This window comes from Hemicordylus capensis, chromosome 5 (genome assembly GCF_027244095.1).
Source record: "Hemicordylus capensis ecotype Gifberg chromosome 5, rHemCap1.1.pri, whole genome shotgun sequence".
Taxonomy (NCBI): Eukaryota; Metazoa; Chordata; class Lepidosauria; order Squamata; family Cordylidae; genus Hemicordylus; species Hemicordylus capensis.
This window is the reverse complement of record NC_069661.1, coordinates 58,208,698-58,232,199: the sequence shown is the minus strand read 5'-3', so window position 1 is coordinate 58,232,199 and position 23,502 is coordinate 58,208,698. Positions and strand designations below refer to the sequence as shown.

Genomic DNA, 23,502 nt, shown 5'->3' with positions numbered 1-23,502 from the left:
GGTTCTGTGCACATCTGTAATGGTAACCAGTTTCAGAAGCAACTTATACTGTTTTTCATGCCTATTGTATTTTACACTAGTGGCATCCTTCGCCTTTGATTTATATTAAAGTAGCTGTGGAGGAACAAGACCTAGACTGCTTGGTTTTGTAAATGAATTGTATTATGAATTGAATTGAATTGATATTCCCAAACCTCTTCTTGTTGTAAATAAGCCCATGCATTATTGCACTGATATTCCTAAAACCTCTTATTTATTGTAAATAAGATTGTGTGTTTTATATGCTTGCAAGTCCCTGTGTATGAAAAAACCTGTCAGGGTCAAGAGTTCATGGCTGCTTGTCTCTAGTTCCACTTTGAGAGAGAAATAGTTTGACAGTTTGGTTTTGGAGAGAAAGGAAGGTTTAATTATATTGGTTGTATTTTTAAACATAGAGAGAGCTTTGAGTTACACTGACTAGGTTGTTTAACAAACTGTTGGAGCAAATGAATATGTACAGATAGATAGATAGTTCAGTAAGACAAGTTAGTTGAAGCTGGAGTTGGAAAGAGTAAGAGTTGGAGTCTGAGACAAGAGTCGGAGTCAGAATCTGGAAAAAGGAAGAAGACGAAGATGGTGAAGAATGCATTGCAGAATCCGAGACAAGTTCAGCTTGCAGTCACAGCTTAAGACATGAAGAAAGGCAGTCTGAAAGAGACTGCAGAACTGAAGAATTGCTGGCACAAAGCTGTAGCAATGTTGTTAAATCACTGGCAGAGTGGTATAATCTATGCAGAGCTGGAATCACTAAGAACTGGAAAAGAACAGGACCTGAGGCTGAATTAAGTAAAAAAACAGAGTTGCTAAAAGTGATCATCAAGGGCTCTTAAGTTAGGGCTCAGTGAGAGTCAGGTTAGTGGATGTGTCTTTGACCACATTTTGTTTGTTCCTTATACTCTTTTGGTAAATGGTTCCCCACCCCCCATTAAACTTGTGAAGCAAGTGTTGATTTAAAATTGAACTATTTGCAAAGTAAAAATTCCTGGTTTACCTCTAAAGAAAATTTGTAGCTTCTGTTTCTCAACCCCACACTTATAGGCCTTACAGTTTATTTTTGCAATAGAAGTTGAAAAACTGTTGTGGTAGACTCAACCTAAAGCACAAAAGTCTACTTGGGGGCAGCAGTTAAACTTGTAATTGTCCAGAAGATCCATGTCATGTGTTAGCAGAAGAGCGGATCCTCCACATGTGGTAGTAGCAGTGGGATACATAACTCACTGGAGGCAAAGTGATTATTGGACACTGGCATTTAAAAAAATAAAATTTCTTTCCCTCCCAATTGAGCAGAAGGGGTTAATTTATTTTATTGGGTCTATGGAGTAGGGACCAGATAGGTTAGCAAGATGACAGAGTACCTGCATATGGAAAAGGCAGCTCTAATTGAAAATTGTCAAATCTATGGACTGCCCTTTGAAGGGAAAGTTGTGGTGGAGATGAGAGTTCTCCTGATCAGAAGTTTTGCAACACCCATCCAAGCTCCAGAGAAATGTGATTGTGAGAAGCAGGAGATACTTAGATACCTCCAGAAGTAGAGGGAACCAGAGGAAAGGCGTCTCTGGGAACCACAGCACCTTCACTCTCTGAAGGCCCAGATCCTAGATCTGGTGAAGCAGGAATAGGAAATGTTCACTGTGAAAAAAGAAACCTCTCCCCCCCTTGCAAAAGAGTCACTAGAAGTACAGCTGCAACTATGCCAACAACAATAATAGCATCATGCCGAGCTGGAGGCCTGCAGCTGTCTAGAGGGAGACCGTCTTTGTCTGCAGTGGGCACAGCTCTACGAACATGTTGCAGACCTTCGAAAACAAGAGGTAGAGCTCAAGCGTATGAGAGAGCAGTATGAGGCAGAACGCCAACTAGAGGAGAAGTGCCTTCGCCAAGAAAAAAGGCAGCCAGAGCAGGAATAAAAGCAACGTTAACAGGAGAGTTGTAGCAACAGCCAGCCAAGTTCACCCCAAAGGATTTCACCCCAGGAGAGGATCCCCATGTGGTTCTTGTCACCTTCGAACAGACTGCGCAGAAATGGGGTCTCCAGGAGGGCAAGTATATGGGTTGTATACCCGGTTTAGTTAACGGGGAGCTGACAGAGGGTTTTGGTAACATGCCAGAAGGAGGGGATGTTGCTTATGTTATGGCTGAAAAACATATGTACCAAAAGTTGTGGTTGGGGGAAAAGGTTGAAACCTTAGAACTTCAGCCAGGGAAACCACTGGTTCAGTTTGAAATACAGCTAATGGGTCTAGTGTGTAAATGGTTTCAGGAAGCCAAGACAAGTATCACATAGAGCAGGGTTTCTCAACGTGTGGGTCCCCAGATGTTATTGGACTTCAACTCCCATCATCCCCAGCCCCATTGGCCTTTGGTTGGGAATGATGGGAGTTGAAGTCCAATTACATCTGGGGACCCACACGTTGAGAACCCCTGACATAGAGGGTACTTGGCCTGAACCAAATATATTGTCAAAATCCTAAAGACATTGGACTAGAATTTATAGACAGAGCAACTGAAAAGTTGTGGGCAGCTGAGATAGCTGGCCAACTGAGGTTTAACAAAAGAAACTCAGGGGTTAAACTTTCCCAAGTGTAAAAGAGAAAAGGGGGAGACTCAAAATGCTGGCTGAGAATGAGCTCCGGAGGGCTCATGTGAGCCCTCCAGAGACCAGTCCACACCCATGTTTAAAAAAAAAAAAAAAAAGAGGATGGGTAGTGTGAATGACAGTTTGACCTATGTTGGTAACCTTGCTAGCTATGCTTCCATTTTGTGGTATAAGAAGCAAGGAAGCCACAGCAAGTGCTCTTAAAATAAAAGTACTTCTTGCAACTTAATCCTGAATGTATCCTGTGCGTCGTTCCCCCTTTTACTGGAAACTGGAATGGTGCCCTGAGAAAACAAACAAACAAAAAAGCAAATGGAAACAGATGGGTGAGGAATGATTCACATTCTAGCCTTCAGATGCAAAAATATGTGGTATAATTTTTACCCTAATTCTTCAGTTCCTCAGGCAGATGGTAAACGTACACTACTTTGCTCATGCAGAGATAGTTAATTCAGTATATATTCATTTATTTTGTCCACATATGTCCTGCCTATCTTTTAAACAAAACAAAACCTCAAGGCAGTTTGCAATAATTCAATCAGAAAAAAATACTATTAAAAACCAAAGAATAATGTGATCTTTAAAAAACAAAACAAAACACCATTAGATAATGTAGAACAATTGTCTGTAACATGTATCCTATTTATTTACAATACTAGGTTTGTAATAATAGAAAATAGAAATAATAGAAGTAGGTAAGGGGAGGGGTTTAACCATCCCCCCCCCCAAGGATGATACAGTGATTTTTTTCTGGAACTGGACTTATTTCAGAGCATTCTAGCTCCTGAAGACATTATGATGATTCTGATGCTTTAGGAATCTTCCAGCTCCAAAGCAACCGTTTTGATTTTGAATTCAACCTTGTTGAATTTTGTACCTGCCCACATTAGGAGGTCTGATTGATATATACTACTCAAAACAGTAGTACATATGCTGGGAACACCAGACTTGACTACTACAATGCACTCAATGTGGGGTTGCCTTTGTATGTTATCCGAAAACTGCAGTTTGTACAGAATACGGCAGCCAGGTTAGTCTCCTGGTCATCTTGAGGAAACCATATTTCTTACTTACTTACTTACTTATTTAACATATTTTTATATTTATATACATTTTATATACTCCTGTATTGAAAGAACTACACTTGCTTCCAATAAGTTTCCAGGCAAATACAAGGTGCTAGTTATAACCTATAAATCCCTAAACAGCTCAGGCCCTGGGTATTTAAGAGCACGTCTTCTTCACCATGAGCCCCACTGCCTATTAAGATCATACGGAGAGGTTCGTCTGCAGTTGCCTTGCCACCGGCTTGTGTGGTGGCTACACAGGGACGGGCCTTCTCTGTTGCTGCCCTGAGGCTTTGGAAAGTGCTCCCTGCTGGAATAAGAGCCTCCCCATCTCTGACCACTTTTAAGAAGTCTTTAAAGAGACATTTTTCACCCAGGCTTTTTCACTATACTTATGGTTTTAAATCATTTTGAGGTTTTTATGTCTGTTTTAATTTGTTTTATGTTGTTGTAAACCACCCAGAGATGGAAGATTGGGGTGGTGTACAAATGTAATGAATGACTGAATAAATAAAAATGAGCAGAACTGTCTGATATTATATGATAAGCAAGTATATTGAGATGCAGACTACTACTGTTACTACTTCTATTACTGCTTGTATTGATTATTAATATGCTGCATTTCAACAAAAAAAGTCCAGAAAGCAGTTTGTATAGAAAAAGAAATAAGATGGATCGCTGTCCAAAAAGGACTCACAATCTGCAAACGCAATGTAGACACCAGCAAAAGCCACAAGAAAAACGCTTTGCTGGAGTTGGATAAGGACAGTTGCTCTCCCGCTGCTTAATTTAAGAGAGACCACATTATATATTATATACATATATTTCTTCCCTGATGGGACTCAAGGCAGTATCAGCAGGTCTCCCAGGTAGTCTCACATCCAGGCAATGACCAGGTTCAGACCTCCTTGGCTTCAGCAAAATTGCTTCATCGTGCTGCTTCTGATGATGCCTACATTAGTATTGATGTTTGGCATCCTGACAAGTTCAGATTTCATTGAATTCGCAAATTAGTAGCTTCCTGTAGCTTCTTTGAAATAAGGGGGGTGGGAGCAGGAATCAGGATCCAGTCACAGATCTCCCATACAGTTTATTTTGGCCCTAAACTTGTTTTAATTATACCCGGAGTTATTTACATGAACACTCAACTGTATCTGCTTGTTTTCTTTCTCTTCAGGCTCATCTCTCAAATGTTGCCCATGTACGTATATTAATGCATTTATGACACCATTAATTAAAATACACATCTAACAAGCGAGAGAAGATAAAAACTCCAGCTCCAAAGCATGGAAAGATTTTAAATATTCAGTAAATAGTTGAAACTGAAATCCTTTTAGTCAAAATGTTTATTCTCGTCAGTATTCATCATATTTAACTTTATTAAATTCTCATTGAACTGTAATTTAATCTATGCTGCATCAGGTGCTCTGTCTCTGCTGCGTCCTCTCTGGATGCAATAGCTTGCATATACATAGCGTATACACTTTGCTGTTTCACTGAAAACAGCTTTGGATTATCAAACAGCTATTACACAGAGTCACATGAGCACATTTGCATCAGAGCCAGTGTCCGGAGGCCAGCATTCACTGGGCAGCTGCTGTGGGTCCAGGCTTAGAAGGGCCCTCTTCTGACCCCTGAGACCACTCACGTGCCCATAACCTTTGTGTGGTAGTGGTGGAACAACTCTCCCAGGGCCCTCCCAGGTAGGATGGAGACCACAGAGGGCAGTTTGCCGAGGGCCCCCTGAAAGTTGAAGCCAGCCCTGTTCTGCCTGAAGTATGCTCTTTAGTGAAGAGTGACGTTTGTATTTTCAGCGCCGCCTTGGAGATGCTGCAAAGAAAGCAATCAGCAAATTGCAGGTCAGAACAATAAGGAAAGGAGATAAGGTAATTTTTCAGTTTTTCCTTAACTCATCCTCCCTCCCCAAAAAGGTTTTCAGTGAGAAGCGGGAAGAAACCAAACCAGTGAAAACTTATTTGCTGCCACAAAAATATATTTGTAGGCGTTGACTGAACTGAGTGAGAAGGGCAGGACACTGGAAGGGACACACAGGCCCTCCAATCCCTATAGCAGTCTGATGTATGAGTGCCCATACTCACTTTCCACAGAGTGAGGGGTGAAACCAGGTTCTTTTACATGCCGTGAATTTCCATTTGCACATGGGCACTGAATCCATAGTGGAGTAGATCAAGCCCTCAGAGTTTGGTGATTTTGTAATGTTACAAATGATCAACCCACTTTGATTTCCTTAACAAGATTTATGATCAACCCACTTTGATTTCCTTAACAAGATTTATGATCAACCCACTTTGATTTCCTTAACAAGATTTATCTTCCTTATTTTCATAGGAAACGGAGTCTGATTTTGACAACTGCGCTGTTTGTATTGAAGGTTACAAACCGAATGATGTTGTCCGGATCTTGCCCTGCCGGTAAGTTGCTCTAATAATCTAATTGGATATATAACCTTTCTTGGTTTTTATAAGATAATTGATTCCTTGATGGTCTTTACAGACTGGAAGTATTTTATTCTCCTTTTGTTAAGAATTAAATAATGTTTACAGTCCATCGGTGCTTGTGATTTGATAGCTAGTGAATTTCACTGATCAGGATTTTTACTAACTCTCTGGATAAGCCTAAAATAGAAGCAATTTGTTTACTGATTTTCTTCAGTAACATTGATAGTGTGGCCATATCCAAGCTTTTTTGGCTAACCCAGTGTCCATGGTGGCTTAGTATTATAGAAAAAAATACCTTGTTAAATCCAAGGTAATATAATGTAATCTGTACTTTTTGTCATTGTTGTGTTTGTTTTGTGTAATTGAATTACTAAAAGAGAAACCAAATTCAGTAGTTGAACCCGAAAACAGGTTAATTGTACAGCTCCCCCAACCCCATACGTGACAAAAGGCCAGGGGCGGATCATATCTATGGGCAAAGTGGGCAGTGTTCAACTTAAATTTCTCAGTCAGCATTGTTGTCTCTGCCTTCATTTTGGGTGCCTGCTGCCTCCCTCTGTTGTTCCATGCTGCTCTTGCCTGCAGCCTCCTGCTGCTTTAAGATTTGTGAGACGGGCCATGGTAGCATCAACCTCAAACAAATAAAAAGCCCCATATTTTAAAAATATTAATAAGGGAGGAGCCAATAACCATGCTCACTTTTGGTTTTGCAAAGTGGGCAAACCCAGGACCACCCTATAAACCAATCAGAGAGGGACTAGGCTGATTGACTCCTCAGGCAGCCAATCAGATTGCCCAGAGGATGGGGGGAAGCCTTTTTCTTTTACCTACTCAGAAGGATCGAATTACCATTTTGGTTAGAAAGCAGGTTGGCTGGCTGGCTGTTCTGATATCTTGCTGGCTTCTTTGTTTGTGTTTGTTTGGAAGAGAGAAATGCAACTACTGCTTTCTGGTCTGTTCTGTATGTAAAGAATTATGACCCATTCCCAAAATGACATGTCATAAAACATTGGAAGGAGCAGCAAACTGTTAGACTGGACTAGAAATTGGCATAAGAAACCAGAAAGTTCTTTTAGGGCATATGCATGGATTTCTGAGTCCAAACTGCTTTTCAGCTAATTACAGAAGTGGCTTTCCGTGTGGGTAGAGAAGGAATAGATTCTGTTGGAAGGATAATACTTTTAAAAATCAATTTGCTATGCAGAGAGTGGGCCAGGTTTTTTTCTGGGTTGTGGCCTGTATCTGTAACATTAATATGTCCACTGAAGATTATGGTTCATTGGGTAAGGATTAAGGAAGTGGTCTCTATAAACACACACACACACACACCCAGACTAAGTGGTGGACACCCAAGGCAGGCAGAGAGTGTAGTAGGCATGGAGTAGGGAGAGGGTGTCCCCATGCATCTTTGTTTCCCATTTTGTCTTCTAAGTTAGAGGAGATGGTTCATAGCTGCAGCAAACATCATTGAAGAATCTGTGGTTTTTCTATTATTTATGTAAGAATTTTTAAATAGGCAGGCAGAGCTGCCCTTGTAACTTCAGAATGCATATGTTCTCCACATTTGTAGCTAGTCTCTCTTTTACCTGTGGCTTATAGAGATTTATTTTTACTTGTATAGCCTGTGCTTCCTCCAAGAAGCCCAGAGTAGTACACATGGTTACATTTAACCTCCCAGCAGCCCTAGGAGGAGGTTATGCTGAGAGAGAAGTGATTGTCCCAGAGTCAACCAGTAAGTTTCATGACTGAATGGGGGTTTGAATTTGGATTTCCCCAGTCTAGACCAGCACACTAACCATTGTACCACACTGGCTCAGAGTTCTTTCTTCTTGTTATTTATAATTAGTAGTATTCATTTTTGAAATAATCATGCAGACAGAGCTGCCCTGGTGACTTCAGAATGCATTTACTCTCCACAGTAGCAGCCTTTTGTAGTTGGTCTGTGCTTTACTTGTGGCTTGTACAGTCCTTCTCCTGTCTGTATGTGTGTGCTTGTGTTTTGATCCAGCCATGTTAGATGCAACTGTTAAGCACTATAAAGCAACTGATGTTTTCCATATTTTTCTGTATCTCTGTGATGAGCAATTGAGATTTGTGTGCTTGTCTGTGTGTTGGTATTTTGATCCCACTCAATAGCTACAAATCTACATTCTGCCAGTTATTGCTAAGGCACCTGCCTAGTCCTGGCTGCACCTCTGCAGCTTCCAACAGTTGGCTCCACCGCTCACTACCTGTGACTCCAATCATCACCTGTCCTGTCTAGTGCCCCCCCCCCGCTTTCCAGGAACCACCAGCCTCCACTGCAAAGAGCATACCTTTTATCTGCATACCTGCTGTCTTTTTCCAAATTAACATGCAAATGCATATCCCTATTCACCAAAGGTCTGATCAAACATCATCTCCATGCATAGCCTTAGGCTGCTGCCTCTGCCCTCCATACACTGCCTGACTATGCACATAATGCATACATTTGCATAGGCTGCATCTGCACCATCAGGGGGCCCTGTGTGCACAGGGATGGCTTCTGCATAAAGATGCTCATATGTGACAAACATTACCAACGGTCCCGCATTATGCGCTTGCGCAGAAGCCTAAAATCAGCCCATCTCCCTCATTTGGAGGAAGGCAGGGCCAGAGGAAGGCAGTCTTTCGCCGGCTGCCTTCTCTCCTCCACAGACTCTGTCCCTCCCTGCCGCTGCTGCTGCTGCTGAGCTCCTTGGTCCCTCACTCACTGGTGTGTGGTTTCCAAACAGATAAGTTCCGCCTCTAGGTGGCCACACCCCCGGGCCCCCTCGCACCTCCCCCAGTCCCTATCCCGAATTGAGCCAATGCAATGTTGGCAACCCTACATGTGACTATACAGGTTAATAGTCAACAGATAGAAATCAGGGGCACACCATTTCCAAGAGCTGATTGTACCCAAATACATTGTGTGAGCAGCCCTTAGCTGCAAGAGATTAGGAAGTCTACCCAGATAACCCAGTTAGGGTCAGCCAGGAATACATCCTGAGGATCGTATCAGTTTGAACTAAAACTGGTAGGTTCTTTATTTGCGACCCAAGGTCAGGTATAATATGGATACTTAAGGTGGGGAAATGTTGGCTGAAATCCTCACTAAGCATGTACACTACAGGAAGAAGTGCCCATGCTACGGAAGGCTTCCTGACAACCGCAGCACCAGCACTCATGCAGAAGGGTAAAATCCACCAATCTCTCTTTCCCCTTGAAGTGTCCTGCACCACCTTAAAATAGATCCCAGAGGGCTGATTGACCCTCAGGGACATATTTTTAGTTGGCACCAGGCACTTCTGGGAAGAAGGGAAGAGTAGCACAATTCTTCCTTCCCTCTGCCTGGCTGAGTTAGTAAAAGGCTGCTGCTGCATGGACACATCTCATGTAAAGCATGTGCAGCTATTCTGGTCCAAACAAACCACCCAATTGATTCAGAAGGCAATGCTCTCACTTGCTTCAGTGGGCAAGGACTTTTCCTATTGTTTAATCGAATGAATTTAATTTTTGAAAGTGCAGAAGGGTATGATCTAACAGATGTTGAGTTTGACTCACTCAGCATGGCTAGCCTTGTTGAAACCAAAGATCACTGCAATAGGTGAAGAGGGCTGAGAAGTGTAAGAAATACAAACATCCACTGACTGAAACATTATACTGAATTATGCTCTGCAACTGGGTAAGGTTTGCAATGCTTGAACTTAAAAACAAAGGAAGACTTTCTAATCTAATTTCACACATTGCACAGCATATGCATTCCTGATCAGAAACAGAGTGAGTGTGTTCTTGTTTAAAGTATCATCTGGGTTTTCTTATACTGATCTTGACAAGTCACAAAAGGATTTTCCATAATAGTTATTGTAGTCCCCAGATGTTCTTGGACGACAGTTCCCATCATCCACAGCCAGAATGGCCTTTGGGAGTTGTAATCCAACAACATCTGGGGACCCAAGGTTGGAAATGCCTGGTTTAGGCTGACTAACCTGTCCGTTTTTTAATAATAAAATCATGTTAACTGAAAAGATGAGCAATTCACTTCAAGTGAAAAGAGCCCATTTTCAAGTGTTGGTTATTACAATATAGAGCCCTAAATGGCTTGGTCTCACCAAATCCACAAGACTGTGTCCTCCTATATGAGCCTCCTGTTTTTCAAGATCTTCTAAGAGGACCTTGCTCTGAGTTCTTACCTTTCAGGAAGCAAGAAATATTGTTGTTCAGAGCAGCACCTCATTGTTGGTGGCATCAGCTGTTGCGGAACAGCTTACTTGCTCTTGGTAGAAGGCAGCTTCTGTGTTCCTACTAAGCACTCCTCTTTTGCTGAGTTTCAGGCATGCTGTCAGAACCCTTCCCCCCAAGCATTTTAATTTGCCTACATTTGTATCATTTTTACTTATGACTACCTCTGTGTCATGTATATATGTGCACATATGCATACACACACATGGTAGGGGGTCTCTTATGTGCACAAATCAATGTTCGTGGTCCGGTCTGAATTCATACCAAACCGCTGAATTCATACCAAACTGATTTGGTTTGGTGGTTTGCGGGCTGTTGAGGGTGGCGCTGGGGGGGCGGGGAGCAGTGGAGGCAAGAGGCACCTTTAAAAGTAAATTAGTCCTTATCGGCTGCTCTCCCAAGCAGCCTGCACAGCTCCAGCACTCACCTGGCCTCTGCACATGTGCAGTAAGTGCTGGAGCTATGGTGGCAGCACGCAGGCTGCTGGGGGGAGCACTGCTCTACCTGAAAGCTGCCTGGAGCAGCAGCACTGCCAGTAAAGATCTGCCAATTTACTTTCAAAGGTGCCTCTCACCACCACCCCGCGCCAACCTCAGTGGCCCTCGAACCGCCAAACCAGTTCGAACTTAACTGCTGAACGAACCAAACCAGTTTGCAGACCTGCAGTTCAGTCCAAATTCAGACCGGACCGCAAATATCAGTCCATGCACACCCATATTCTCTTTATCTGTTCCTTTGATTGCTTTGTATTTTGTATTTTTGTTGTAAATCACCTTGAGCCCTTTAACAGAAAAAGCAATAATACAATTTTGATAGATAGATAGATAGATAGATAGATAGATAGATAGATAGATAGATAGATAGATAGATAACTTGCTGCCCTCAATGTTCAGTATGTTCACAATCTTTTTATTGAATGTGATCTTCCTTTCCCCCATCAAATAAGATTATCAGCCTCACCTGTTGCAGACAAGGGAGAAATGGGCAATCCAGATTTGGTACGTGGCTTCATGACATTTCTGTAACCTACAGCTCCAGAAAACTGGCATTAAAAAGAGCATCCATCCAGGCATTAACCAGACCTAAACCTACTTTGCTTCAGCAAAGTTGCTATATGTACCTTCAGACATGCTTTGGGGCAAGATGTTCTCAGTGTGAATAGAGACTATAATTTCCCTAACAGCATATGTCCCCAATGAAGAATTATTCTCCTGGCAAATATGTAAAAGTGAATTGAATTTGAATGAGCCCTGACACCTGATCTTCCATACTTAGTTTTTGTTTGACTGATTAATGGATAGTAAACATTACATAGTTCTACCCCCCCCCACCTCCCAAAAAAAAGGCAAAAACTGTGTAATTTATTTCTGCATCTTCTAACAAGTTAGACTGGCTATAGCTTATTCTTAAGGATTTTTGTTCCCTTTAGATATAGGGACATAGAGAAGCAATAAAATTATCCCATCACTTGTGTTGCAGAAGAACTTTGGGAAGCTGCCTTGTGCTGAGTCAGAGACCTCTCCAAGATTGCAGGCAGGAGCCTTTCCCAGCCCTACCTGGAGCTGCCAGGGATTGAACCTAGGACCTTCTGCACACAAAACAGATGCTCTCCCAGTGAGCTATAGCCCCGTCCCCGAAGGTGGCATACATGAGTTTCCCATCCAGGCACTGACCACAGTCAAACCTGCTTAGCTTCAGTAAGGTGGCTGTGTATCGTGTGCCCTTAGACCATGCTCTGGACCCAGAGTAGAACGGTATGTCAACCCAAGTACTGTGGATGCAGCAACGTAGGATCCAATATCAGTTTTGAGGTATTTGGATGAAGACATTACAAATGAGAAATTGAGAAGGCACAGAAAATGACTAGCGATATTTTGAGAGCATTTTAATACATAAAGAGTTGAGTACAATGAATCCTATATCTGTACTCAATCAATCAGTCTTTATTACAGTCAAAGACCAGCACAGGTTGTAATATATCTGTACTCTTAAACTGAATAATTGTTGGTATATTGTCAACGTGCATTTGTTGTCCTAACGAATCTTCCTCTGCATAGTTTTCAGACCTCTAATTGTAGTATGTTCCTGTGAATCATTAACAAGCAGTGGATGATATTGAAACAAAGCTAATACTTGCTGCAGTGAACTGTATACTTTGCCTACTGAGGCAAATAATTGAATTATCTATGTCTTCGGTTGGAATATTTTGTCAGAGAACCATAGGAGACAGGGAATAATTTGCTTATCTGTGGCACTATTCACATCGTTCTGAGAGTGATAAATCAGCTGTCAATAGATACATGGTTTTTAGGTTCTAGTTTTTATTAAGGAAAATTACTTTCATATTGTTCTGTTTCCTCAAGTTTTAATCTAAGGTGCTATTGCTTTAACTTCACATTTTAAACCACAAAGCAGGCATTATCAACTGAAATATGTTAATATCACTTTTATTTTTCAGCATAGACTTTCTTTCAGTAGGTTTTTCTCTTGACAAAAATATTTCCTTCTCAGAAATAGCCCCTTATGCTGCAAGACACATTTGAGCCTTTTCAAAGTAGACTATCTCTACTCTATCTTTGGGAAATAGAGAACATCCAAAGCTTATATATGGACAGATTTGAACTCAATGTCATTATTTTCCTTTCCAGGCATCTCTTTCACAAATCTTGTGTAGATCCATGGCTGCTAGATCATCGCACCTGCCCTATGTGTAAAATGAACATCTTAAAGGCGCTAGGGATTCCGGTAAGCATTTCATGCAATAGGGTACTTTTATTTATGTTATTTATTTTTACATTTATATTCCTCTCTTCCTCCAAGGAGCCCAGAGCGGTGTACTTCATGCTTAAGTTTCTCCTCACAACAACCCTGTGAAGTAGGTTAGGCTGAGAGATAAGTGACTGGCCCAGAGTCACCCAGCAAGTATCATGGCTGAATGGGAATTTGAACTCTGATCTCCCCGGTCCTAGTCCAGCACTCTAACCACTACACCACGCTGTCTGTTCCAGGTTCAACTCATTCATAGTGAAAGAGCAAGCATCTTCATGCTGGGCAATATATTCTCATGCTGAAGATTTACTCTTGAGTATTCCAAGGCCGGTCCCCCCAACAAGTGCTATTAAGGGAATATAAGCCATGCATTCTTCACATGACCCATGTGATTCTACTTAATATGAGAATTTTATTGCAGAATATATAAATAGAATGAATATGATCTACTGCTGTTGATATAACACTCTGTAAATAGGCATGGTACCTAGTAGATACCAAAGGTTAAGACTCCTGGAGTGTTGTGGGGAAGAAATGTCCATGTTAACAGTCATTTATCACAAAACACTTACCATGTATATTATATTTATTTCATTTAATTGATTGAATTCTATACTGCTTTGAGGAGAGCTGGTCTTGTGGTAGCAAGCATGACTTGTCCCCATAGCTAAGCAGGGTCTGCCCTGGTTGCATATGAAAGGGAGACTTAATATGTGAGCACTGCAAGATATTCCCATCAGGGGAAGAAGCCGCTCTGGGAAGAGCAGAAGGTTTCATGTTCCCTCCCTGGCAGCATCTCCAAGATAGAGCTGAGAGAGATTGCTGCCTGCAACCTTGAAGAATCCGCTGCCAGTCTGTGAAGACAATCCTGAGCTAGATAGACCAATGGTCTGACTCGGTATATGACAGTTTCCTATGTTCCTATGCATTTCATTCAAACTATCTGGGCCAGGCACAGAGCATCTGTGCCTCTAGTTTCTCTACCCACCCACTACATTTTTCTTCCCTGCCTGCCACAGTTTTCTTCCCCTGTCCATGCTGTTTTGTTGCCCGCCTTGCCCGGAAGCCTCTCCACCAGCGCCGCCACTTTCCTCTCCCCCTGCCAGCAACTCACTTACAAACTCTTGCGAGAGCTGCCACACGTGGGATTAGCGATGGGTATGCCTTAGAGAAATACACACACACACACACACACACACACTAGCTGACCTGGCGCAGAGCGTCTGCACCCCTAGTCTTCCCTGTCTCTCCTCCCTCCCTTCAGCCCCAGTCCATTATTCTGCCCCCCCCTTCAGCCCTAGTCCATTTTCTCCCTCCCAGTCTGCTTTCCCTTCCCTCCTTACTTGCTGACCTGGCTGGTGCCCGGCGCTTTTCTTCTCTGCTCGCAGGCCTGACTTTCCTTCCCCGGCCAGCCCGGTGGGCGCTTTCCCTCGCCACCCGCGGCAGCATACCCGTGGCTATGTGGCAGTTGCTCGCGAACTCTCACAAGAGCTACCACACATGGGATTAGCCACGGGTAATATAAAACACAAAGCAGTTGCAGTAAAAACTGTACTCTCATATAAAAGCCCGGGTGAAGAGCTTCATTTTCTAAAAAATGTGATGGAGGCTGAGGAGCGGATGCCAGCTGGGAGAGCATTCCATAGTCTGGGGGCAATGCCTGTGAAGGCCCTGTCCCACGTGCTCGACAGCCGAGCCTCTCACCATCACCACACAGAGCAGAGCCTCCTTCGATAATCTTGTCAAGATGGCAGAAACTCTTGGAAGCAGGCAGTATTTCCAATATCCAGGGCCCAAACCATTAAGGGTTTTAAAGGTCAAAGCCCTCATCTTGAATTGGACCCGGAAACAAATTGGTAGCCAGAGCAGCTCTTTCAGAATGGGTGCTGCCAACAGGCAGCGAAAATCCTACCTGGTGCATTTTGCACTAGCTTATTCTTCAAGGGCAGTGAATATTGTTCAAGGGAAACCTCATGTAGAGGGGCTGGATTACAGTAATCCAGCCATGACGTGGCTAAGGCATGGGTAACTGTGGCCAATTCTGTCTTCTCAAGAAAAGGATGCAGTTGGCACACTAGCTGAAGGTCTGCAGAAATACCTTTGGCCACCACTTCCACCTGAGCATCCAAAAGCAGAGCTGGATCCAGCAGTACTCCCAAGCTGCATACTTGCTTTTCCAAGGGGAGTACAACCCCATCCAGAACCAGTCAAATCCCTTCATGGCTCTCCGACTGACCAACAGCATCTCCGTTTTTTCTGGATTCAAGCTCAGTTTACATCCAGCCCCCAATTCAGGTCATCACCTCCTTTCTAGGATCAGGTGACAAGGAGAGATAGAGCTGAGTGTCATCTGCATATTGATGACAACTCAGTCCAAGTCCTTGGATGACCTCCCCCAGTGGTTTCATGTAGATGTTGAACAGAATGGGGGACAAAACCGAACCCTGCAGAACCCCACAAGCCAATAGCCAAGGAGCCAAGCAGTAGTCCCTCAGCATCACCTTCTGGATCCTTCCCCCAAGAGTCGGTCCAGAAGAATACCATGGTTGATGATATTGAATGCCACTTAGAGGCGCAGCAGAACCAACAGGGACCCACTCCCCCTTTATCAGCTGTGTAAGAAGATTTGGGTGCTTTCAGGGTTAATCTGGGTAACAACTTGAAGGAGATTCTGTCAGAGGATGAGGAGCCCACCCCAGCCTGGTTATTCTTGAGCCCAATAACCACCGTCCAAATCCTCTAAAGCTGAAGCAGCCAGAGTTGTTGCTCCCTCAGAAGAGCCCTGGAGCACTGTGGATCCATTGTGCCTCAGCGGGGCTCCTTTCTTAGATACCCCTGATGATCTCCTTCCTTCCCCCAACCCCCGATGATCCCAAGTCCCCAGGAATGGACAGGCACATTTTCCCATGTGCTCTGCTCAGAGACCTTTTTGGTCGTAGCACCCTGATTATGAAACTGCTTCTCCAGAAAAGCTTACCTGGTGCCTAAATTGTAGGAATATAGGAAGGAATGTGGGAAGCTGAATGTTGGGAGCTGCCAGGTCAGACTCTGGGTCCATCTAGCTCAGTATTCTCTACGCTGACTGGCAGCAACTGTTTTATTTTATTATTTATTTTATTTATCATATTTTTATACCACCTGATATATAAATCTCTATGCGGTCTACAAATCCCAACATTAAAATCACAGGTTAAAATACATAAAACACGATAAAAACAATATAAAACAAATTATTAAAATTATTATTAATTCTAATTAAAAGCTTGCGAGAACAGGAAAGTCTTGAGGGTTTTCCTGAAAACAAACAGAGAAGGAGATGCTCTTATTTCAGCAGGGAGCATATTCCAAAGCCCTGGGGTAACCACAGAGAAATGTTGTTATGGATTGTGTTTTTAATTATTATTTTTCTAATGATGATGCTTTATTGCAAACTGCTCTGGAAGATATGTTTGAAGAGCAGTATATAATTAATGAAATAAATGTGTCACTAATTTCAATGAAAATGTATGTGAAGGGAATCTGAAGTCAGGATTACTGTTTTGGGGGAACTGTTGTTTAGCTCTCTTGTACAAAAAACTAAGATAAGAATCCTTTCAAAATGCTTATCCTTTCAGAAATATTTGCATTCTAATACAAAACATTCATGTTTTCACTTCAACTTAATTAAAAGCCCAAATATATGCTTGAACTATATAACAGTGCAATATATAGAATTACAAAAAGCAATAAATATGGCTTTAAAAGCAAATACTGCTTTGGGTGATTAAAATACAGTCATTTCCTTTCAGAAACTTTCTTCCTGTTCCCATTTCTTTCTTCTCTTTTGTTTCAATTAGCCAAATGCAGATTGCATAGATGACATACCTCAAGATTTTGAAGCTTCTATAGGAGGGCCACCAACCAATCAGATTACAGGAGCTAGTGACATAACTGTGAATGAAAGCTCTGTAGCTCTGGATCCTCCTGTCCGGACTGTTGGAGTATTACAAGTCATCCAGGATGCAGATCCTCTTCCACAAGTTGGGGAAAGTAACCTCACCACAAGCAGTAAGTCTCTGTTTCTTGGTATCGCTTGCTCAAAGGGAATGTTATCAATGTAATTGCAAATAAATTGGTGGCTGTATGTTCTGAAATGTTTTCAGTAGAAATATACAGAACCACTCAGTTCCATTTGGGAACAGTTCAGAAATGGATATCTCATTTCACATTATATTAAATTTCTTCAAACTGCCCAGAGATTCATATATGGGGCAGTATAAAAATGTGCTAAAAATAATAAAATAAATTGCATTCTGGAATCCATTCAAAACGAAACCTGATTTGCTGCATGGTATTTTGACAATACTTGCTCCCTGATTGGATGGGATAATGAAGATGAAAATGTTGCTGAAGGTGCACCACAGAGGGTGGAAACGCCATTGTTTCCAATTGGCCCACACTGCTTGGGGATCTAAGGAAGCACCAGCAGTCCTTGCACAAGAGCGCAAATACTTAAAAGTTATGCACTGGCACTTCAGGAACACAACTTAGGAACATAGGAAGCCGCCATATAATGAGTCAGACCATTGGTCCATCTAGCTCAGTATTGTCTACACCAGGGCTACTCAACTTCGGCCCTCCTGCAGATGTTGGCCTACAACTCCCATAATTCCTGGCTATTGTCCACTGTAGCTGGGCATCATGGGAGGTGTAATCCAAAAACAGCTGGGGAGGGGGCTAGTTCGAGCAGGCCTGGTCTACACATACTGGCAGAGGCTTATCCACGGTTACAGGCAGGAGTCTCTCTCAGCCCTATCTGGAGATACCAGGGAGGGAACTTGGAACCTTCTGTTGCTCTTCCCAGAGTGTCCCCATCCCCTAAGGGAATCTTACAGTGCTCACACATGCAGTCTCCCATTCAGATGCAGCCAGTGACATCTAAGCAGGAAAGACCTGGCTTAGGAAAGGGGACAAGTTATGCTTGCTACCACAAGACTAGCTCTGCTTCCAAAAAATCACTTGGGAATAAAGGAAGCTGCCTTATACCGAGTTGGACCATTGGTCCACCTAGCTCAATATTGTCTACACTGACTGGAGGCAACTCTCCAAAGTTACAGACTGGTGTCTTTCCAAGCCCTACCTGGAGAGGCCAGGGAGTGAACCTGGGCCCTGCTGCATGCAAAGCAGATGCTCTTCCACTGAGCTACAGCCCCATCCAAATTGTTTCCAATGTAAGTTGTGCTCCCAAAGTCGAGGTGCACAACTTTAAATATTTGCACACTTGCATTCTTACTTCTTTAATCACCCATTGCAGCAGAGCTGATTGGAAATAATGGCACAACGCTGTGCGACATACGTACCATCATCATCATCATCATCATCATCATCATCATCATCATCATTATTCCACTTTTGAACAAAAAAGTTATCAAAACAGTTTACATTTTTAAAAGAGGAAAACGATTCCCTTTCCCCAAACGGCTCACAGTCTAAAAAGAAACACAGGGTAGACCCTAGCGACAGTCACTGGATGGATACAATGCTGGGGCCACATAGGAACAGTTATTCTCATCCTGCTAAATAGGAAAGAGCCTCCATTTTAAAAGGCGCCTCTTTGCCTAGTTAGCAGGGCTCCCCCTGCTGGTCAGTCCATACCTATCCATTCCAGTGACTCTGAACCATCTGCTGCTTGTTTTGCCCTGTGTTTTTATTGTTCTTTTTTCTCTGTAAGCTGCTTTTTAATATTGTTTCAGTAGAAAACCAGTCTAGAAATATTTAAAATAAATAAAATGTTTTTATTAGAGGAAAACTGAGAGAGATGTAATCTTTCATTGGCTTGAGGAAATGCTACAATACACCAGGAGCAAAAACGATGTTCTCTTGACGGCCTCATATGAAACGGTGAAGACTGAACAGCTCTCTAACAGGTGTGATCTTGGCTGCTGTTCATTATGCATTAGGCAGCCACTACAAAAAGAGCAAACCTTTCCAAAATCCACTTGTCATCCTCCATGGCTGGGTGAGAAATCTGAGATGTCCAAAAAGTGTGACATAGATAAGCTTTGGCTGCTTCCAGCTATTCACAGTTTGTTTTCAAAAACATATTTATATGTTTTCTGTTTTGAGGGTTATGAGGGTATTTGGGCTTTGATTTAAATACCATTTTAAAGCTGCATTTTGGTTGAAGCTATTCTTTGGAAAAGTTCTGATCATCTCCGGGGATGGAAAGTTTGACATTACCCACGTTCCATAGAAACAAATGTTCTGGCGTACTTTGACAAAGCTCGGTCAAGCGATTGTCTTGATCTCTCCAACATCTAGGCTTCTGGGTTGCATTCGCAGGCTTTAAGGAGCCAAGCTGAAATTGTAATAAACACTGTTAGGGAAGATTTCACCGATGCTTGTCTCTAGATGTGTGTTTGAACTGTGGCTAAACATAGACATTTATTCTTTTTTTAATTTTTTGCAGACATTCTTTGGGTACTGTCTATATGACTGGGAAATATTCTTGGCTGAACATTCAGACATATACCTTGACTGTTCAATTATATATCTTGTAATTGGCCCTCAGATTGATGGCCCTCAAATTGTTTCTTGGCTGTATAGAGCTTATTTTTACCTCTAGTTTAAAGAACATGGTTATTTTTATAGTGACCATATTTATTTTGAAATAATAGTTATATATACTAATTAATAAATATAAGAACTTTGAGGCATTTTTAAGTGTTTGACTTAAAATTAAATAGGTGACCATTACCAGTGTTTGCTAATGGATTATAGCATTAATTTATTGATTCTGTGTTTGAGATTTTATCATTTTAATAACTAATGCAATATTTATTTATTTTTATTTATTACATATTTTATTTATTTATTACATATATCCCGTTCTTCCTCCGAGGAGCTCAGAGTGGTATATATGCTAATTTTTATCCTCACAGCAACCCTGTGAGGTAGGTTAAGCTGAGAGATACATGACTGGCCCAGAGTCACCCAGTGAGTTTCATGGTTGAGTGGGGATTCGAACTTGGGTCTTCCCAGTCTTAGTCTAACACTCTGTGCTGGCTACACTATGCTGGCTCTCATATGTGACTATTATTGATGGCAGTGTAGGTGGTTGTAGAAAAACCTGTTGCTGGATCAGAATGCAATGAACATAAATCTTTTTCATATAAAATCTAATGTGGAATTTAATATAGAATGTTAACTTGTGCTGAATATTGAACTACCTAAGATGATTTAATAGTAAAAAAATTACATCCTTCAAATGGAAATGTTAGAAACCTGTTGAGAGGAAATCATTCTGCCTGAAATTATAATGATATGTGTGCATGCATGTCTGTCTATATAATAGCCTACTACATCCACACTAGTGATGCATTAGCATAATGCTGTTGAACTAGCATAAGGACATAGCACAATGATGTGGAACCAATAAAGGCATGTCTGCGCTTCAAAATAGTTCTTGCACTAACAGAAGACATTGAGAAGTTGCACGATGCTTTGCAAAACCTTGTTTGTGTCTCAGATAAATTATTCCACTGGGGCACAACTTCTATGGTTGCACTAGTGCAGATTGCAGTTTATTGTGGCTGGGGATGATGGGGGTTGTAGTTCAACAACATCTGGATTACCACAGGTTGGGAACCCTCACGCTAATGCAACTCTAGCCAGTTTGTGTGGGTGGGGGGAGTGTGCATGTGTTTGTACATGCACACACATGCACAACCACACATCCATACAAAGTTTGTCATGTTGAAGTTTCATTGAAATTTGTGGGTCTTAAATAGTCATACCTGAGTTGTCTCATTGGTTTCAGTGGTGCTTAGTCATTACTGATTTTGGATACCACCATAAATACATATTAATATATTAAAAATTGAATGATACAGATAATATTCGCATGGCCCCTGCATAAGGATGACAAACAAATTCATGAAGAGTTCCATATTTTATATTGTCAAATGCAGTTCATTAGATATTAGATTACGTCTTACTCAACAGATCATTTTCAGGGCTTATTGGAAACCCTTTCACCTTGAACGCTTTCCCCAAATTGTGACTGCTGGAGATGCCATAATCGTCACACAGACTTAGTAGATATGTTTGGGGATTGCCCCATCATACAAGGCTTCTGGTAAGAGGTTAATATTGGATTAATTTAGTGATGAACGCATCGCTTGAACTGAAGGACTTCAGTGCAGTATTGAGGTATATCCTCAATATCTGAGGATTCAAAACCTGAGTTTCAAACAGTGGCTATGGAGAGGCCTATTTGTAGCCAAATGACTAATATTGCGGCACTGGAAAATATCCAGCTCCCCAGGACTGAGTTCATGATCTGCTTCAATTAGCTAGCAGCAGATAGAAAATGGGCCCTTGTCAAGACAAACAAATCAGATAAATGGTTAGAAGTCTGGGATAACTTCTTTGATCTGTACATTCAATAAGAGCCTTTTAATTTTTTTTTTTAATCTTACTGATATCCATAGATACAAAAGTTGTCATCTTCTGATTCTAATTCTTCTAGTTCTAGTTCTAATTCTTCTTCTCTTTCTTCCCTCTATTTTCTACTTTCCACCAACTGGCATGGGAGGTGGAGAAGGAGGGTTTGTGGTGGGGAGAGTTGTCATGGGGTGGACAGTATGAGTAGTGGGGAGAGCAGGAGGGGATACTTGGCGGTGTGTGGGGGGAGGATGACCAAGTTGTAAATTACATAATGCCTTTCAATAAAAATTATTAATTTTTATAACTATTTATGTACATACATACGTGTGTGAGAGAGAGAATGTATGTGCATTTATTTTATTCTTTTCTGCTTCCAAAAAACCTTACCTACAATGTGAGTGGACTTAGCGTTGTGTCAGCATAATATCTCACACATATTTCTTCATGCTTATGTGTTTTGCAGCAATCAATTGCCCTTTGCTATATGAAGCTGTTAGAGAATCTGTAGCCTGCGGGTTACCTGCATCCCCATTTGTATGAATTGGCAGCTTGTCAGCATTGCCCCTCCCCAGCAATTTATTCGCTTTATTTATTTATTTACATTTATATCCCGCTCTTCCTCCCAAGAAGCCCAGAGTGGTGTACTACAAACTTGGGTTTCTCCTCACAACAACCCTATGAAGTAGGTTAGGCTGAGAGAGAAGTGACTGGCCCAGAGTCACCCAGCTAGTATGATGGCTGAATGGGGATTTGAACTTGGGTCTCCCCAGTCCTAGTCCAGCACTCTAACCACTAGACCACGCTGGCTCTATGCAGCTATATGCAGACTTCTGAGGTAGCTGAAGAAAGCAGCCTGCTGCGTACTCAGTCATTTGTGCTCCAGTACTCTGTGGCTGAAGTAATATGTCAGGGGATACTGTTGCACACATTCCAGCTTGCCTGCCACTTTAAGGAATGATTGTCCCATTTCCCTCAGCTGTTGTGCACTAGAGATTGTTGCACGCTAGAGGTGCACAATACCAAGGCGCTAGCTTTTGCCAGCATGCATTCATGCTTTTGCCAGCATGAAGTTTCAGCAGCTTAGTTCAGCTGCTTTGTGGACAAATGCCAGTTTTTCTCACTCACTTGCAATAGAACATACCAAACTAGTAAGAGAGCAGGAATTAGCTCTGTTGCAGAATTAACACAGGTAACTTCTGGTCCGGCTACACGTCCCTGTCTCCTCTTCCCAGCTTGGCTAGGTTTATCGAAACCGGCCTCAGAGCAGGGACAGGGAGGGGGTTGAGCATCACCCTTTGCCTCCTCTGTTCCAGGCTGCTTGTTCCTTGTTTCTGCCCCTCTCCGGGGTCTCCACCACTCTCCACCACTCCTCCTTCTCATCCCTGGCCAGCTCCTCATATGCCTCCTCACAGGCTATGCACCGCCCACCCCCAATTACGGGGCCAGTGCTTCTCTTTATTACCTTTAATTGATTACCTCTTACAACTGTTGCCCAAGCCTCTCCCCCTTCTCCTTCCTCCTGCTCAGACCCCCTCCCTTCGGGAGGCATGCTGCTGATGTTATCCTCGCATGCCTCCCCTTCGGTCTTATCAGTGCTCTGATCCTCCTCCACTGGAGCTGAGTTCCTGCCTGTTGGCAGTCTTTCGGCAGTCTTTCCTTCGTCTCTCCCTGGCTGCCACCTGTCCCTGTCGCCTTGGGCCCCCTCACCACTCCGTCCTCGGAGGTAAGGACAGCCGGCCTCGCCGGACATTTCTGTTACTTGATTTGTATCCCTTGCAAGACAAAGCATACCACTATGACCTTTTCCCAGTGCACTGAAATTCGTTTTCCTGTGTGGGAACTAATAAATGACAGAGGTTGTGCACATGACCAAAGTCCCTGGTGGCTAGGGAGGGCTGGGGGA

General features: G+C 42.4%; 1 protein-coding gene and 1 non-coding gene across 4 annotated transcripts in view; both read left to right on the top strand.

The window, feature by feature from the left end:
* Positions 1-23,502, top strand: part of RNF150 (ring finger protein 150) — a 159,600-nt gene that overhangs the window by 96,947 nt on the left and 39,151 nt on the right. For 2 of the 3 annotated variants that reach the window (XR_008308274.1, XM_053254342.1), the window contains exons 3-7: positions 4,880-4,903; positions 5,517-5,588; positions 6,052-6,134; positions 13,052-13,148; positions 17,009-17,219. Coding sequence is in view for 2 of the 3 variants with exons in the window: in XM_053254342.1 (XP_053110317.1) it covers positions 4,880-4,903; positions 5,517-5,588; positions 6,052-6,134; positions 13,052-13,148; positions 17,009-17,219 (487 nt within the window). In the remaining variant the exon portion in view is untranslated. The remainder of the gene's footprint in view (positions 1-4,879; positions 4,904-5,516; positions 5,589-6,051; positions 6,135-13,051; positions 13,149-17,008; positions 17,220-23,502) is intronic. The other variant, XM_053254344.1, reaches the window with a different exon arrangement.
* On the top strand, positions 21,003-21,106 carry LOC128328582 (U6 spliceosomal RNA). Its single transcript, XR_008309312.1, has one exon. It is a non-coding gene; the product is annotated as a U6 spliceosomal RNA (small nuclear RNA).